General features: G+C 28.8%; 1 protein-coding gene across 1 annotated transcript in view; it reads left to right on the plus strand.

Moving 5' to 3' along the window:
• The first annotated feature begins 615 nt into the window (after window positions 1–615).
• LOC129972490 (uncharacterized) overlaps window positions 616–18340 on the plus strand; it is a 190098-nt gene continuing 172373 nt past the window's right edge. Inside the window, exon 1 of the mRNA XM_056086636.1 lies at window positions 616–859. Coding sequence (XP_055942611.1) covers window positions 698–859 — 162 coding nt within the window. The 5' untranslated portion in view covers window positions 616–697. The remainder of the gene's footprint in view (window positions 860–18340) is intronic.

Genomic DNA, 18340 nt, shown 5'->3' on the forward strand with positions numbered 1-18340 from the left:
AGTACAAAAAAAAAAAAAAAAATCAAGTGTGGCTGACGGCATTTACTAAGCGGAATGAAGATCAAGCTTAAAACAATATAAATAATACAGTATTTAATGAAGAAAAAATTATTACTATTATATACTATACATCATTTGGAAAGAAAAAGGGAAGAAAGAATTGAAAAGACTAAGAACGATAACAAAAAATGAATATATGTTGCCAACAGAAAAAAGTAAATTAACTATTGCCATATAAAAAATATGGTACAAGAAATTTACAAATGAGGAATATAATCACAAATTTACAACGACATGAGTGGCGATATCGAGATGTATAAGAAACATAAAGTACATTTTTAGTTGCACAATGTATTCAAGTGTATTTACAAATACACTTTGCGGGAGAAGGGAGAAAAATCAAAATAATTAATAAATCAGTACGATAAGTTTAAGGCGTAGCTTAAATGATATAAATATTCAGTGACGTCTTTTGGTTTATTTATTCACTGCTTCGATTCTATGTTTTGCTTTGAAGAGCAGATGCCAAAGTCGAAGTTATTAGACAATTGGCGCGAGATCCGAGCAAACAAATCGTCTGCGCCATTATTGCGCGATACATTGAAGCCTATGAAAGGTGCGTTGAAATTTTGTGATTCTTAAAACTTTGAAATTTTGTGACTATGTTGTGCATTGAAAATTTTATGATTTCTTATTAATGACTTCTCGAAAAATAACAGTTTTGCATTTGTTGAGTATGAGTCTCATCCATCGGTATGCATCTGCGCCAGAAGAATTTTGTTGTTGGGAAATGTTAAGCCTTTTAACAATGGATGAGTGTGATCTTGAATCTGGAGTTGCTGATGAAATTTCGAAGGAGGTAAGATTCTTAGTTAATTTTAAAATATCATTTAATAATATTGTTTGAATGTAGAGAGATGAATTTTGCTGTAAGGATTATTATCGATTACTTAATCATTTTATTACCGCTATTTTATCGTTGTGTTTGATTTAGAATAAACACCAAGCTGAAGTCCCAAAGATGATGGGTTTTAATATTTGTTGATTAGAAACACTCCCAAATCGTTGTTTCACAAAATGGTAAATAGTTTCATGATAAACCAATTAAAAAACCCTTTCAGATCGAACATCAGGTTAACAAATAAATAAAACGAAAAATACTAATAAAAGTTTATGAAAATTGTTATTTTGAAAATACAACATAAACTTAGGTCTTTGTAGTAATGGTTTCTGACTTAAAAAAATTAAAATTCTACCTAAGTCCACTTAACTAAATGGAATTGTGGGCAATTCGATCAAAAAATTCTATTATTTGATACCAAACAAATAAATTTATAAAAGAAAATACAAATTCTATTAATTATGAAGCATTTGGTAATAGTGCTAAATAAATATTGTAGTTTAATATTGACTTTTCTTTATCTTGTACTAATGATGAAAGTGTAATGCAATGTATGTATGAGTATATGTGTTGGTGCTTTATAGGCCGAAACGTTTGAGCTAGAGCTATCAAATTTGGTTCTACGTTAACAAATAAACGTCCACCTCGGGATGTATAAATCGTACCCTCCAAGTAAATCTGCATTTTAGAGGGAAGGAATGTGTACTTGGAAGCGATTTGTTTTAAAATATTAATTAATTTAAAACTAAGAGAAAATGTGGTGTTTTTTTCACAAAAATTTCCAAAAATAATACGGATTTTAAATTTTTTTTATATTATATTAAAATTAAGAAAAGATTTGTTCGCTAATGTCATTTTTTTTTGCTGTATATATTTTTATTTTAATTATTTAAAAAAATATTTTTAGCGTAATTTATAATATCTTATTTCATTGTTGCTATTAATATTTCATCCAAGCTTTTTTTCTTATTATTGATAAACCAGATATGAAAATTCAACTTACTTTATTACACTGAGTAGTTCCAATTGAAAATATTTCAGTATTTAATAATTAAAAAAATATTATTGTACTTACAAAACAACAACTTCAAAATCAAACAATGATGAAATTTTTTTTAATGTGCCCTTTGTTAAGCATTTCTTCTCATTCTTGTGATATAATTGAATGTATAAAAATATAAACAAAAAATTTGGGAAATAATTAGCATAATGAGTTGAATGGTTTAAGAAAATCTAAACGATTTAAGGCTACAATTGTATTGGCTATATATCTGTAAAAACTTGAACTTAAAAATATTTTGCCAAGGATGCCATCAAGACTAAGTTATACTAGGTGTTTAATTGGAATTTTTAACAATCATTAATTTCTGCCAATCAATGGCGGCTAATTTATAAATAATAGTATTGGATTATGAACTATTCATTCAACTGTTTTCGTTGTATTCTATTCCCCTTTTAAAATAATAATTTTTAATTCTGTGATAGCTTAAAGTTTGGTATTCCATTATCATCTATCTTAATTATCTTTTAATTATATTACCTTAATTATTTATCCCTTTAAATTTAGAATTAATTCTATTTTTCTATGTTATATTGATCAGTTATTAAAAGAGAGGTCTTCAAAATGTCTATTTCGTCACTCTGTTGTAACTAAGATTATATATTGCTTTTCATGGTTATATTTATTATACAAACTTTTCTTAAAAGACCGAAATATTCTTAATGTTGACCTTGATTTAAAGATTTTCATTTACTTTTCTTTTATTAAAATTTATGGTATCAACAATACTAGCTTAACACACCGAGGAAGTCTTTTTTTCAGATAAGAAATATAATTTCAAATTTCGCGTGTAGATGGCAGTGCGGTAGTAAGGTCATGAAAATGTGTGACTGTCTCAAGGCGTGGAATGAATTTTCCTGTCGAAACTTTTTTTAACCAATTCATTTTCATTATAAAATGCATAAATAAAGAAATTTACCTTTTGTTTTTAGGTATTTTTTTGTCAGTGACAAAATTCAAAATAAGTTTGATCAAAAGTTCATTTACGTTTTCTCTCCTTTCAATTTTTAAGATTGCATTTCAGTTTTTTTTTTTTTTTTTTTCATGGACGATTCTGTTGAATGCATCTTTATAAATATGGCGTAATAAATTCAGTAAGTTGACTGGAGAGCAGTATTAAATAACATTGCACTGAATTATCATAAATAAGGTAAAATATACTGCTCAAAATTAAATCAATGAATATGATATTCATCGATTTTAATTAATTTTTAAAAAATAAAATTGAAGTTGTGTGGGATTCTAAAGCAAATCATGCTTTCCGTGAAACTGTAAAACCATCAAGTTATTTAATTATGATATTTCGTATTAATATGAATGCGACTGTTAACTTCCTTTTATCATAGGAAACACCCTAAAAAAACTGGATCATAAGATGTTGAATTTAATTAAAACTAATTGATTTGTTAAAATTCGATTTAATTACTTCATTTGCATTCAGAATAATTAATTTGATTATAGTATACGAACTTTGGTTTTGTATTAATAGCTTATAGCTTTACATAAATTTTATTTTGTTTTAAAAGATAAAGAATCTACTTTTCTGAATAATTTGCTGAAAACAAACGAAGCTAAGGAAGAGATGCAGCATTTGTATATGAGCTTATATTCGATGCATTATAATTTTAATTCCATTAAATATTTGGGTGGAAAATTAGGAGGCTATACTTTAGTGATATAAATGAAGTGTTTGAAATAATTTTTAAGAGAAATCACTGAGTGGTTAAAAATGTTAATTACAAAATAAATATCCATATTTAGATATCATTAATTAAGTGTCGTGATAAAAGTACTAATACCCTTATGTTATTTTAAAGTAAGTAGCAAAATATATTATAAAACTCTCAAAGAGGAAATTTATTTGACTACAAACCAGTACGATAATTTTATTAAAATAGTTTAAAGTTATGATTAGGGGAATTTTGTTTTTGTCTAAAACTTGCTTAGATTGTACGATAAACAATTACTAAATCTAACGTTTAAGTCATTAATTTGAACTAGAAGAGAAGCCGAAAAATATCCATTATAATCGCTAATTGTCTTCATAAATTTAAAGTGGAACATTCTAAAAAAAACTGAAAAAAATATATTAAAGACGTCAAAGGGCTTGTTCAATACGAAAAGCTTTGTACTATGCATGAAGAAACAAAGGAAGGAGAACTGTTATCATGCATAAAATGACTCATGCAATTCATGAAACAAAAATATTTTCATTTCAATTGTGTTTAAGGAAATTGATGTCCTTGTTTGAGAAATCGGTTTTCGTATCGGAAATAATCAGTTTCATTAAACTGATCAATGGCAAAATTTTTAAAGCTATTTTTTTATTATGTTAAAGTGTTTCTCATAAAAAGATAATTACATTATTCTGAAGATAAACAGACTGCAAAAAACTCTACTACTTATTTTTTTAATATTAGAACCATTTTTAATTTTTTTTAAACATTTTTTTTTTCAAATAAGGTATCAAACTAAATTAGAAATATTTTTTTAAAGAGGAAAACTGCGCAAAAATGAAATGGATATCATTAAAAATATAATTTTTTTTTTTGAGTTTTAAAATAATACAAAAATCATTTTTCAAGTTCGAGATTTCTATTAAATTTTGAGCAAAATCCGTTCAGAGGAAGTCTGTCTGTCCAACTGTCCGAATATACGGTAGCACGATAACTAAAAATGAAGAAAGCTAGAAAAATAAAACTCGATACACAGATTTTTCATTTACAGCATAGACACATACCTGATATTGTGCTAAAATGAAAAAGGGGTTGACCGTCAGTTAGTCTGTACTTTCAGAAACATGTAAATGCGATTTAGGAAATGCAACAATTTAAATATAGCAAATTAGTTATGGGATTTTATGACTACAAATGCAATTTTGTGTTAAATTGTGGTTTCATTCGGTTGGGGAAAAACGCATCTAAAATATTCGATTTTCATGTACTATTAACCTCATGCTAAGGATTTATTGCCAAAAAACTCGCCAAATGCCACACGATAGATTCAGTAAAAATGCTAAATTCATGCTAAAGGTCAATATTTCGTATATATCACACGCCAATGCCTTATGAGGGGCTCGCTAGGATAACACTTTTATTAGAGAGTATAGGAAAAGGCTTTGGCAAGATCACTATCACTGGTGCTTCTTTTATGCTTTTGTAAAATATCAAAATTCTCAATAAATTTTCCTCCTTTAAATTAGTATACAAAATTTCTTGAAAGCAATAATTTGTTTAAATGTAAAAATGAATTTACAACTATGTAATCATTGGTATCCAGCTTGCCATCTCATGGGATTTAATGAACATCCATTCTCTAAAATACAGAAATAGAAAATAATTATTTTAGCATTTAGAGTGCTTAAAATATTTATAATTAACTGTCTTTGATAAATAACTAGTTCATCGGAAATATTAATTTGCTTAGTTTCCATTAAACATGGTGTACATCTGATGTTCAGGATTCTCTCAATAAAGCATTTTAGACATCAAATTGTCATTGGCATGAATGTCGAGTTATTTTAATGGTCTTACACCTGTTTTGCCTATTATGTACATGATCAATCCTAACGGAATAGATCCCCTTGACATCATAACGCGATTAGAAATAGAACCGTTACCAAGAACAGTTAATTATAAATATTTTTAAATAATAAAAGAGCACTCTAGATGTTAAAATAATTTTTTGCTATATTTCTGTGTTTTAGAGAATGGATGTTTATGTAATTATTTTCTCAATGCACGTTGTATGTCGCTGTTTTGGAATTTTAACTTCTTATACCACAAGTGGACTTTAATAAACATAATCCTTCGTCTTAAGCTTTTAAACTGTAAAAGAAAATCTCGTAATTTTATATTTGATGAAAAAAAATGTAAACAATTTGAGTATTCAATGTAACAATGAAACTAGTTATTGTTACTAGTTATTGTTGAAAAGAAAAACGCATAAAATATTTTTCTATAAATTAATTATACTATAAATCAATTGGAATTACTTTACTAAAAATTAATGGAGAGGGACTTATATATCTGTAACTGATTTATAGTAAAGCATTTTTTTTAAAAATCTTACATATTCATTTTTTCAGTTGTTTTGTATGCATGCTCGTAGGTATATCGGTTTGTAATTCACAGAAATACACAATTTTTGTTCGTAATCTTAGTAAATTACTGTACTTTTTGAAAAGTATAAATTACTTTATCAAATTATTTCCAGAAATCTAGCCAGTTTCTGCAGATGTTGGTTAAACTTATTAACAAAATTTATAAGAAACTTTTTAAAACTAAATTACTTCTTATTAAAAATAATTTACTTCTTATACTAATACTTACTAATTACTTCTTATATTATTAAAAATAATTATTTCTTATTAAAAATAAATCATTACTTATTAAAACTTTTTAAAAATAAATTACTTAAGAATAAATTAAAATTTAAATTTAAAAATAAATACTTTCATTTTATAATATGAAAATATTAAATGAAGGTTAATGTTAAAAAAGAGCGTGTTACAACAAGAGAGAAATCAAAACTCAGTATTTAAAAATTTTAAAAATACAATGTTGGCGTGTCATATCTTATATATTTATATAAACCATCTTTTTATTTTGTTGTCTATTTCCAACATATCTTACCCTTAACTAATTACAAAACTGATTTTTAGTTTATATTTTCCTAGAATATTCCTGGCCCCCCGTATAAAACCAATATTTACTCTTGTGACATTACTGTAATTATTTTTAAAAATATTCGCAAACCTTCGACATGTTTAACATTTCTTTTATTATTAATACTTATAATCTCATCACTCACAGAGCTCGAACGTGGTGATATAATATGGTCAGTCCGAAGACATAATCTATTTATTCGTGATATATCCAATTTTTTCCAAGGGGACTAATAGGTATGTGAATTGCGGAAAACTGATTGCATTAACTATCTTTTAAAATTAACATAGACCAATAGAAACTGTACAAACAACGGAAAAACATTAAAGACGGGAATGTAAATGAGGAGCAATAGTGCAAATCAACCTAATATTTCGTAATTAATGAATCTGAACTGAATAGCTAGATCTTATTTGTTCCAGGTCATTTTAGACATAGGGCAAATGGTATACCAAACTTTCTTATGAATTACTATAACTTTTTGTCTTAAAAAATGTTGAAATTAATTTATTTAGTATAATCTTTAAAATAAGTTTACATCTATTGTAACTATGCAATTACACTCGGTACTCTAGCCTTGAAAAGTTTAATGCCTCAAATAGTAAGTAGCAGAATATCGTTCTTTCAACTCAACTCGTCTTCTCAGTTTCTCTAGTGTGATTGATGATCTGACCTTTATTTAGGACAGAAGCATATCCAGAAGTTGCCAATGCGTGTCTTGGAATTTTTTTTAAAATCCAAGTTTAAAAAATACGAAAGGGATGTCCAGATGTCCTGTATACTTAATAAGCTTGCTATAGTTTATTCTTTCGAGCTGTTTTTTTTTTTTCCCTACAGCAGTATTTTGTCAATAATATCTGTACTGTCGTACGTACTTCAGGAAAATCATTTTGTTTCAGAGCCTGTAATTCCACAAATAAATGGTGTCGAACACTTAGAAGCCGTGTATCATACAGGCATGTTCATTAAGTAATATTTTAACGATTTGTTTATTCATTAAAATTTCCTTGTTATTATGATAAATAATGTAACAATTTTAATAATTATAATTTCCCAATTAAAATTGTTTTGAATAAATAGTTTACATGAAATAATTAAATTTATCGATTCCTTATCTAATAATATGTAAATAGAATTGTATATGAATAGGCGATTCAAACGTGAAATCAGAATTTCATTGAATTCGTCGTAAATTGGGATATTCGTTGGATTTTGGGGAATTTTACAGACATTCAACTGATTGCTTTGGAAACTTTCAAAAAATGGGTAATAACTAAATTAACAACAATAAATTAATATTTGTATTTAAAAATTATGAGCATTTATGGAATAAAAATAAAAATTTTGTGAGAAAAATAAATAATTATAGTTTTAAGGAAGATTTTGCGTTTTAATGTTGAGTAAAGGATATGCTGATTTAACATTTTATTAGGGTGATTGTCTTAACAACTTAGTATCATAGATAAAGATAATTATAGAGTATAGTAGAAAAAAAATACGTTAGTAACATAGTGATACTTATTAGGCTTTAAATAACCTATATCAGAGTGTCTATAAAGCGAATTTTGTCAATCGTTTAGAAATGGCATTTTATAAAAGCTCAAAAGATATGTTGTTGATCATGAATTCAAAATTTCTACCAGAACTAATTTGACTAGAAGTCATTTTTAGCTAAGATAATCTCGAATTTCGATCCTTTAACCTAATTGGAATTTAATGTCCTAATTTTATATTTTAAAGGTGAATTACATTTAATTAAAAAATAATTTATGAAGTACTTTGCTTCCAAAAATGAGCCAAAATATAGCCTTCCAGAATACGGTTTTTATTTTGGCAGAAGAAATAAAATTCTGATCTTTCTTTCATCATATTTTTATTTATTCTGATTCCAGATATAAAAAAAGTAATGCGGCATACACGAGAAGATTAGAAGTGGGTGTAGGTTTTAAGTTAATAAATTGATAATTTTACATGTTTTTCATCCCTTCACCCTTCCAAAATTTTTTTTCTATATATTATCAAGTCTTTAAATTCTTTCTTTTTTTTTCTTCTCAAAGATAACACATCTTGATTCATGCATAATTTTTTTTTTGTCCTTATGCATGCTTACTCATATACTTTGTTCCTTTAGTGATTCATATTTCATTTAAATAAAGATTTATGTTAATTTTCTAAAGAAATATTTCGGACGAAAGAAGGTCATTATAAAGAAAGATAAATCGTTTTCTTCAGAAGTAAAAAAAAAAAAAAAAGAATTAGAGGAAAAATTAGATACTGTCTCTAATCTGCTTTAGCAATAAATTTTATCTTTCTTTATGCATCATTTGATATGCCTTTTTGAAACTTAGTCCGCAGCAGAATCACACTAAAACTCTTCTAAACACTGTACTTCCACCCTCTTTCACTTTCTCTTATGAGAACATATTATAAGGATTGCTCAAATGAAAAGTGGACAAGTTGAATGAAAAGAATATCTTTATTGAAAATCAAATGAAGCCGCTGAGAGCGTTGTAACACAGGTACCATCGTTTAGGTAGCAGACCTTCGCTGTAGAAAGATGGTGGTTAATTCTTAAAGAAGTCCTGCACAGATTCCTTCACTTCGTCGTCCGAATGGATGTCCCCTGTAATGCTCTCTTATGTGACCCAAAGATGTGGACATCACAGGGTAACAAATCCAGACTGTACGATGGGTGTTATAACACTTTTCAACCGAATTTTTTAAGGTCGTTTGGGTTTCATGGGAGATGTGTGGTCTGCCATTGTCATAGAGAAGAATCACTTGTCGTGTAAGAAGGTCTGGCCGTTGCTTTCCTTGTTTCGTCATAGTACTGCAGTAATATGTTGAATTGGTAGTGTTTCCTTGGGGCAAGTAATCAGTCAAGAGTGGTCCACGAAAATTGAAGAATCAGAAACCGTGCCACCCCGCGTTATTCCATTCTGGACGCATCCATGTATAGCACGACTTTAATTTCGATCAATTTCTTCTACCACGAACAGCTTTCGACGTTGAATGCTGTATGCAGTGCACACCTCCAACCGCCTTTTATATCCCTGTCCGGTGACGCTACTATAGTTACAGTCATTCCGACGCAATCGCAAGTGCCCACTTTTCATTTGCGCAACCCTCATGTAATCGACAACTTATTTTTGGAATTATGTCAGTCTGTTTGTAAAAAGGTAGCTCAAAAACACTTTGTGTTATATAGATGAAATTTGGTATCTGGTCTTTACAACAAATGTAATTTCCTGTTAAATTTAAATGCAATATATATAAAAGAAATACAATTGTCCTTCTGTATGAATGTGAGCAAAATTCTCAATAACGAGGAAAAAAAAAACTGTTTGGATGAAATCAGGTATTTAGATTTATCATCATAATTGTAGACATGTATTAAAATTCGGGCCAAATTTTCCAGTCCTTTCGTGATTCACTTGTATATGAAAGCAGTAACTCAAAAATACAATGATTTAGATTAATGAAATTCGGCTCGGTGTCTTGTTGCCAAAGTTGTATACCTGTGTTAAATTTTATACCCAGTCGTTGGGAAGAAAGGCGTCCAAAATGCATACTTCATTTCCTTCATTCATTCATTCCAATCGCGCATATTGCGGTACTACACGTGGAATTCGGGGTGGGGTGTTAGCTACTCGCGCTTACATATTATCGTGGCATTCGAGGGTTTTTCATCTCTTTTTTCAGACTGTCCTCCTCCCTACTATATTTTCAGTTTAGTTATATCAACGTCCGTTTTTTTAAAGCAACACAAGGCCTATTTTAGGACGGACGTCGTAATTTTGAACTGTGGTCAGATGATGAGAACGGCGCTTGAGCTAGCATCCACCTCTTCGAAATTCCTCATCACGCCATTTGGCCCCGACGGATTTAGCGTGCACCAGGCCCGCTAACACGCCATTCTTCTGTGGAATCGTACTTACTTACAATCTTCCGGTTTTGAAACCCAGACCTTACTACCACGGCCTGCTGTAAATTTTCACAGGATTTAGAAAATGATAGATTGAAAGCAGAAGGGAAAATACTAAATTGTCTAAAAAGGTACAGTTGGAAGAAGAATACTCTCGCTGGTTAAACAAATAAACGCAATTGACTTGTTTACTTTTGGAATTGAAAAGCTCTGCTATATTTATGTATATATTATAGATACCTCAAGGAGCTAATTTAAAAAAAAAAGGTAGATCTGTGTCTTTATGTAAGCGAATAAGTAGTTATGAAATTGTAAAATTCATGTGTTATTTACATTTTTTTTACGCTGGATTGTAGCAAAGATCAATGAAATGAGATCTTCAGTTTTTATAATGTATGCGTAAATTTTATGTCGAATTGAAGTCAGAAATATTTTTGACAGTTCTATTCTATTAAATACAGTTTGATAAAGGATTGACGGAACAATTTCCAATCGGTAAAAATGTTATTGGATTGCAGTTCTATCTGCCAATTCATTACATTCTTCTCGTTTCATAGGACATATGGAAGATATTTCTACTATTTAATTTCAGTAATTTTTTAAAATTTTGTATGTAGCAATGCATTTGTTTTGGAAGTTGATCACTATTTGTTTTAATTTTATTTTAATGATTAATAATCATTTGGGCGTTCGTGAACATTATGTTTGAAGAAGATCCCACTGCAAGGAAACAAAGGTTAGCGCGAGAGAGAATTACACGATAGAAGACGAGACATACCCAAAAGAAAAAAAAATTAGTTATTGGAACGCTAATTTCAAATTTTATGCACTTATTTTTTATGCTGAATTTTAGCAAAGGTTAATGAGCTGTGGTCTGTTGATTAATAATATCCTCAATTATTTTGGAAATTATTGCTAATTCTTTCTTTCAGCCTAATTTTTATTTTTTATTTAGTATTACATTTTTTTAAGGTTAGTAAATCATTATTTATCTAAAACCGGCTTATTTCATCTGAGTTTCGATTTGAATGTTTGTAAGTATCTTTGCAATGAAACAAAATTTTTAATGTAACTGTTTATTTACATCTAAAATGTGCTACAAATAATATATATGTTTTTATTTTTTAATATAATTATATATTTTTATCTAAAATGCACTACAAATAATGCATGTTTTTTATTTTTTAATATAATTGTTTATTTACATCTAAATGTGCTACAAATAATATAAATATATATATATATATATATATATATTTTAATATAACCGTATATTTTCATCTAAAATGCACTATAAATAATATATATGTTTTTTTAAATATAATTCTATTCCTACATCTAAAATACACTACAAATAATATTTTTATTTTTTTATTTTTTTTAAGCATTCTACCAATGTCAGCACTTTATCAATTACTATAACTTCTGTTAATTAATATTTGACAATCATATCCGAGATGTTATCTATAATAAAACAGTCCTTCTAGCCGGGAACATATTTTAATTGATTACATGATCTGTCCTTACATACTAATTACTCTTAATGGAACACTTAAGCAGATTTTCGTTTATACCTTCAGGTATTGCAAAGAATTTAAAAAAAATCCTTTTTGGTCGGTCTCCCACTTTCAGAGAGTAGTCACTGATAATTGCAGCCATGAAAAGAATTTTCATCACAGTAATCATGTTATCATTTACGTTTATCTTTCGTATAAAGAGCCGAGAGAAACTGTATGGCTGTAAACAAAGGCAAATCCGAAATCAGTGCATTACACTTGGCGTAAAAATAGAATATCTGGAATGATGCCCGACCTAATCACTCTGAGATGAAGCATTGTTACATTTCCGTTTCTCTTTGAAGCATCCGTTTCGGAGATATCGCCATTTCCCCAAAATTGGTGAACATAGTTTTGGAAATAATCTGCCAATAGTTTTGTATAGATTGTAATAGAAATATTTTAGCTTGAGACTTAACATCTTCGAGAGATTGAACAGTCAATGACTATTTGTTCACTTTGCATTTGATTAGCCCAAGGTCCATGATTTGATTATAATATCCCGAATTATAACAGCACAAGTTTTATCTATACTTATAATAAAGCTCAATGTGTGTGTGTGTGTTGGCGCTCTACAGGCCAGACCATTTGACCTACAGCTACCAAATGTGGCACATGTATACCTTGGAGGTCGGGAATGTGCACTTCGGAGCAATTGTTTCGAATTTTTAATTATAATCCTAATTAATTAAAAATCAAGCAAAATTTCTTCGTTTTTCCACTATTCCGAAAAAACTTCCGAAAAAATTATAACGCAAAAATGATTTTTACATCATTAAAAATCATAACGCATTATGATTTTTACATCATAATTTTTTTAAAGTTTAAAAAAATTATCTTTTTAATGATTTCTATTCTTTAACCTATAAATTAAGTTCCGATTTTTACGAATTTTTAAAGAAATATTTTAACTATATTTTTCAACAATATGTTTCGCACAAAATAAAAACAAATTTTTATCTGCACGAGAACATCAACTGGAAAAAATTAGCTTTTATCAACGTGTTGCCGTCACATTAACAGAAGTTCAAATTAAAAAATAAATAAACTATTATTGCAAATTATTTATCTATAAAAAATTAGTTTTCAGCACATGTCTGTATGAAGTGAAAAAAATTTGAAATATGATATTTTCTAAGAAGTAAATTTAAAAGTTTTCTATGATCTTTTACAATATCTATATTTTTTCAACAAAGTTCAATTTAAGGCAAACATGGTTTAATATATATATAGGATAATCTATCTAATCAGCGCCCATCAGCTAATTTGTGGCATACCTCTGCTAACAAAACAGTTTAAATGAACTAAATAATTATATTTTATGTAACTTGAGTCAATAAATGCTCGGATGAATTACGATTTTTAAATTTTTACATAGGTCCTCTGCCCTTGGAATCATATTTAACAAAATATTCTTAAGACACCAATATTTTAAATAAAAAGAGCTGCAATCCAATCAACTAAATCTATCACTAAAATTAACTAATTTGTGAAATTTGAATATCTCTTTTATATAAAAAGTGGCGATTTTAGACCACTTCATCGACCGTCTCAAAGATGATCCGACAATCTTCTGCCAGGGTTTTTTTCGACAATGATTGGCCTATGATTATGAAAATGTTGATTGTTCTAAAATTGATATATAAAAACTCCATAAATCTGTCAGATTTGATCGCAGAAGATAGAAATATTTATTTATTTATTTAAAAGTTGAAGTGTCAAGAGCATTTCGCAGAATATGATTCCTTAGGACCAAAAGACTGTATAAAACTTCATAAATTTTTCATAAGTACATTTATTGACTGAAATAAAATAAAATATTTTTATTTACGTCATGTAAATCTTTTGAAAGTAAAACTAAAAACTGAATTTTACAATGAATCAGAGAAATTTTTGTTGAATTATTCTTCGAGATATATAAATTACGAAAATTATTATATAGTGCACATGCAAATTCATTGCCGAACGACTCTGTTTTCAATTCTCATATTTAAAAAAAAATGACATGGTTGGTTTCAATAAAAAATGTTAATTGCAGTTTAACATTTCCAGTTTAATTTAAAGTAGAAATTTTATGGACGCTGGCAGAACATTCGAGAGAGGGAGAGATAAGTAGTACAATGAACAGAACTGTTTAAGGCCTACATAATAGTATCATTGAATTATATAACTATCAAAACATGAAGCTTAAAAATATCTTGCAGAAAACGCTGCTAAGAGACCAATTTACATAAAATATTTAATTGAAAATTTTAATTATAATTATTACTAGCGAACCGGCTGGTCGCCAAAGAAGACGAGTTATTTAATATAAATTATGAAACCACTAAAATCTATAAAATTTATATAGAATAGATCTGTTATAGCAGAAATAAATGAAAATTTGGGATATTTTGTCCTTTATTTTCTGAGATCTTTTTAAGCGAGGGTATCACTTAAAATTTCTAATGATGATTTCTTTTGCCTATATATTATGCTCATAAACGAGCTCAATTAGCATTAATAAAAATCTTTTGAGTTATTACCTTAATAATTTGCTATTGAAAATATCTAAAATTGCCCTGAATTTGATATTGTTTTTTTTTTAAATTTGCAATTTGAATGTTTTTCGGCAATTACGTTGGGGAGGGGAATGGGGAATACTATCCATAAACAAATAGTTTTCATATCATTTTACAAAAATCTATTTAATGATATATAAACTCCGATCTCTATTTGTTTTGTAATACAATTAAAAATTAACAGCCGTCTTCGGTGACCATATGTGCCCTCACTATATTAATAGTATTAATTTTGTTACATCAATCAGTTTTAATGAGCTACAGCTTGTCATATCAAGTTAAAGTGTTATTTTTAACTATACTTGCCCAATAAACAAAGAACATATTGTTCAGCTATGTGCGCAGTGGTAAAATCAATCGGCAAAACCAGTCCAGTTGTTCAAGTTTCTAGTTTTATTTTACGATATCTTTTATAAATCAAGAGGAAGGGGAACATATCTGAATCGTTATTGCAATCCATATTTAGAAATTCTTTTAAGTACATGACTATTCTAAAAAAAATCGAATTTTAGCGAAAATATCTTTTTATTAATTATTCTCGATTTCAAGAAAGTTTTTTTTATAAAACCGTTTGAATTTAATTTCTACATTCATTCTCTATTATCCCTTCGACTCTACTTCTCTCTACTCTTCCATTTTCACTCTTCTATTCTTCTATCTACACTTCTTCATTCTCTATTCATTTCTACATTCCTCCATTATAAGAATATACATTCGTTCAATTGGCATGGCATGCCGTCCAGTCGCAATCGATACAAAATTGAATGCGTTCTTTCTCTAGAATGTTTTGACTTATTACTCTAAAAGACAGACGAGTGTGAAACGTTTCGAATTAGTACAAAATAAAATGAGGTACCTCCGGTTTTAGAAGAGAGTATGAAGATTAGGATAAACCACGGGAAATTATTTCATCAAAAATTCCTCGCCTTTAGATGATGGGAACTTTAAGGTACTTCTAAATGTATTTTCTTTAAGGTGCTTCTATCAAATATTAATGTTTTTATACATTTCTTTTTGAATCTGTAGGGCTTTATGATAATTAACAGAAGATTTTTTTTTGTGCGTCTACAGGGTTTTATGCGTTAATTCTTTTCTCATAATTATATTTGTAGATATATTTTTCACTTTCAAGAAAATTAACTAACCAAGAAAACTTTTTATCAATTTTTAGATTTATTGATTTTATTTTAGTAAGCATTATTTTGCATAGATTATCATTACCTTGTATTACATATCTATAAATAACTATAACCCTACCCGTTCTATGAATTCATTTTTCTTTTAATTAAAATATTTTATATTTAAAAAACCTTCAGAAGATTAAAAATTTTGTTAAATTTGAATCAAATTCAAAATTGTTAATAACGCATTCCTCATTTAAGTTCTATTAAGTATATCCATGATCATTCTACAACAAGGTTTGCTACAGCCTGTGCTTTGATTTATATACTAAAATCTAGAATGAAACCGAGGCCGTGGTGGTCTGGTGGTAAGATCTCGGCTTCGGAACCAGAGGGTTTCAGGTTCGTGAACCCAACCCGAAGAACCGTCGTACAAACGGGTCTAGTGCACGTTAAATCCACCCGGACCAAACGCCCTCCCACTGGTGTGCTGTGGAGAGGGGGTGTCAGCTCAGGTGTCGTCCTCATCATCTGATCGCGGTTCAAGATTTCGAAGTCCGCCCCAAAATAGCCCTATTGTCGCTTTGAAACGGGACATTAATATAACTAGAATGAAATCATATTTTTTTCTAGAATTCGATCACAGTGCAATTAAATCTCAAGAGTCTCATAAAACGTAGATTTAAATAATAACAATTGTTTAACAAACAGTAAAAGAAACTGAGAAATTTTTTTTAAATAAAGCAAATATTCGACAATGAGGAAAAAATTAGGGTCAGCATCTGAATAAAAAAATGTGTTTTTAAAGGGAGAATTTTACTGAACTAATTAATATTTTATTAATTTTTTTAAATGTAAGGTTAATTATTATAAATTATTCTGAGGGTAAATTAGACAAATAGTGCTTCTCCCCTCATTGGATTTATTTTTCTCTCTGACCCACGCCTATAAACCTCTGTCACTGCCTTTACCCCTTGTAAATTACAAAGTCTTGAATAGCACTAAATTTGTGGCCACTTCAAGGAATAGACGCCGATCAATGACTGTGTTAAAAAGCCGCTGATTGGCTTTAATTAATGTAATTTAAAGATTCATAACTGGGTCAGATTTAGTCGAAGAAGAGCATAACTTTCTTTATTTAAAAAGTAGTGTAATTATAATTTATTCGGAATATGACTAATAAGAAAGGAGATACTTTACAGGCTTAGATTCCGTAATTTTCCAAAAGTACATTTCCTGATTCAGAGAAAAAAAATATTTACATCAAATAGAGTACTTTCCCACGGAAGTTTGAATAATTTGGTTTGAGAATGATTTGGGAATTAGCCATTGAGTCATAATTAAACTGGACACCTGCATTTTACTTTAGAGAAATATTATCTTTGATTACTGATGACGAGCCATTATGCCTGGTTATGATCTCGACTTTGCAGGCCATAGTACAAGAGCCAATTAATCAGAAAATCTGCTGCGTGTATGGGTATATTTCATTTTAAATTTGAATTTCTAAATGCAAGTTTTAATATGTTTGAAAGTACAAGGTCGGTTCCTGCATACCTTCGTATCAATTGAAAGCTGAATGTTAACATTCTAACTGTGGGGGTTTCAAAAATAAATATTTTGATGCAAAGTTTAAAAATAGGTTAAAGTACTTTGAAACGAAACGGAATGCTATTTGCATTCAATTCAACGTTACATTAATAAAAGGCCTTTTATTCTAAGTTATAATAGAAAGTCTCTACATTAACCTATGGAAATCTCAGATTCAACAGAAAATAGATTTATTTTAACCCTCGTAAAACAAACTCCTGAGCAAATGGTTGGAGTTGATCTATCACAATTCAGTTGAAACGATTTAATCAGTAATTAGTTTCTATTGTAAAAAATTAATAAGACGTCATTAGTAACCAGCGTTTCGTCTACTAGTGTTAATAGTATTGACTTGGTCACATCAGCTACATTTTAATAAAATAAGCTAAACTACTATTTTAAACTATACTTTCGCAATACATCTTGTTAAGTTAGCTCTTCTTGCAAACTGTTGGAATTAATTGGGCGAAATCGGTTAAATTGTTGAAAATGGGGTCTCTGCTATCATTCCATTTTGCTGTAACTCTTGAAAATGCAGAAGCAAACGCTCATTGACGAGACTTCTAGGGGCCGTGATCTTTCATATGAAATAAAAACTGATAAAATCGGTACAGTAGTTGGTGCCAAGAAATTCTGTATGATTTATTTCCCACAGAGTATGCACATTGAAATACATTGCGATTGTCTGGAAAATAGGTGGTGGGGGTAGCGACAAATCCCCTTTGATGACCATCCAGGCCTCATGAGATTTCATCTCTACTAATAATAAAGGAGATACTGCATGCCACTTTGTGGGTGTTTATGTGTTGGCCTTCTTCAGGGCAGTCCATATTTGAGACAGAGCTGCTAAATTTGGTATATATATATATATATATATATATATATATATATATATATATATATATATATATATATATATATATATATATATATATATATATATATATATATATATATAT

The sequence above is a fragment of the Argiope bruennichi genome, chromosome 6 (assembly GCF_947563725.1).
Source record: "Argiope bruennichi chromosome 6, qqArgBrue1.1, whole genome shotgun sequence".
NCBI classification, from domain to species: Eukaryota; Metazoa; Arthropoda; class Arachnida; order Araneae; family Araneidae; genus Argiope; species Argiope bruennichi.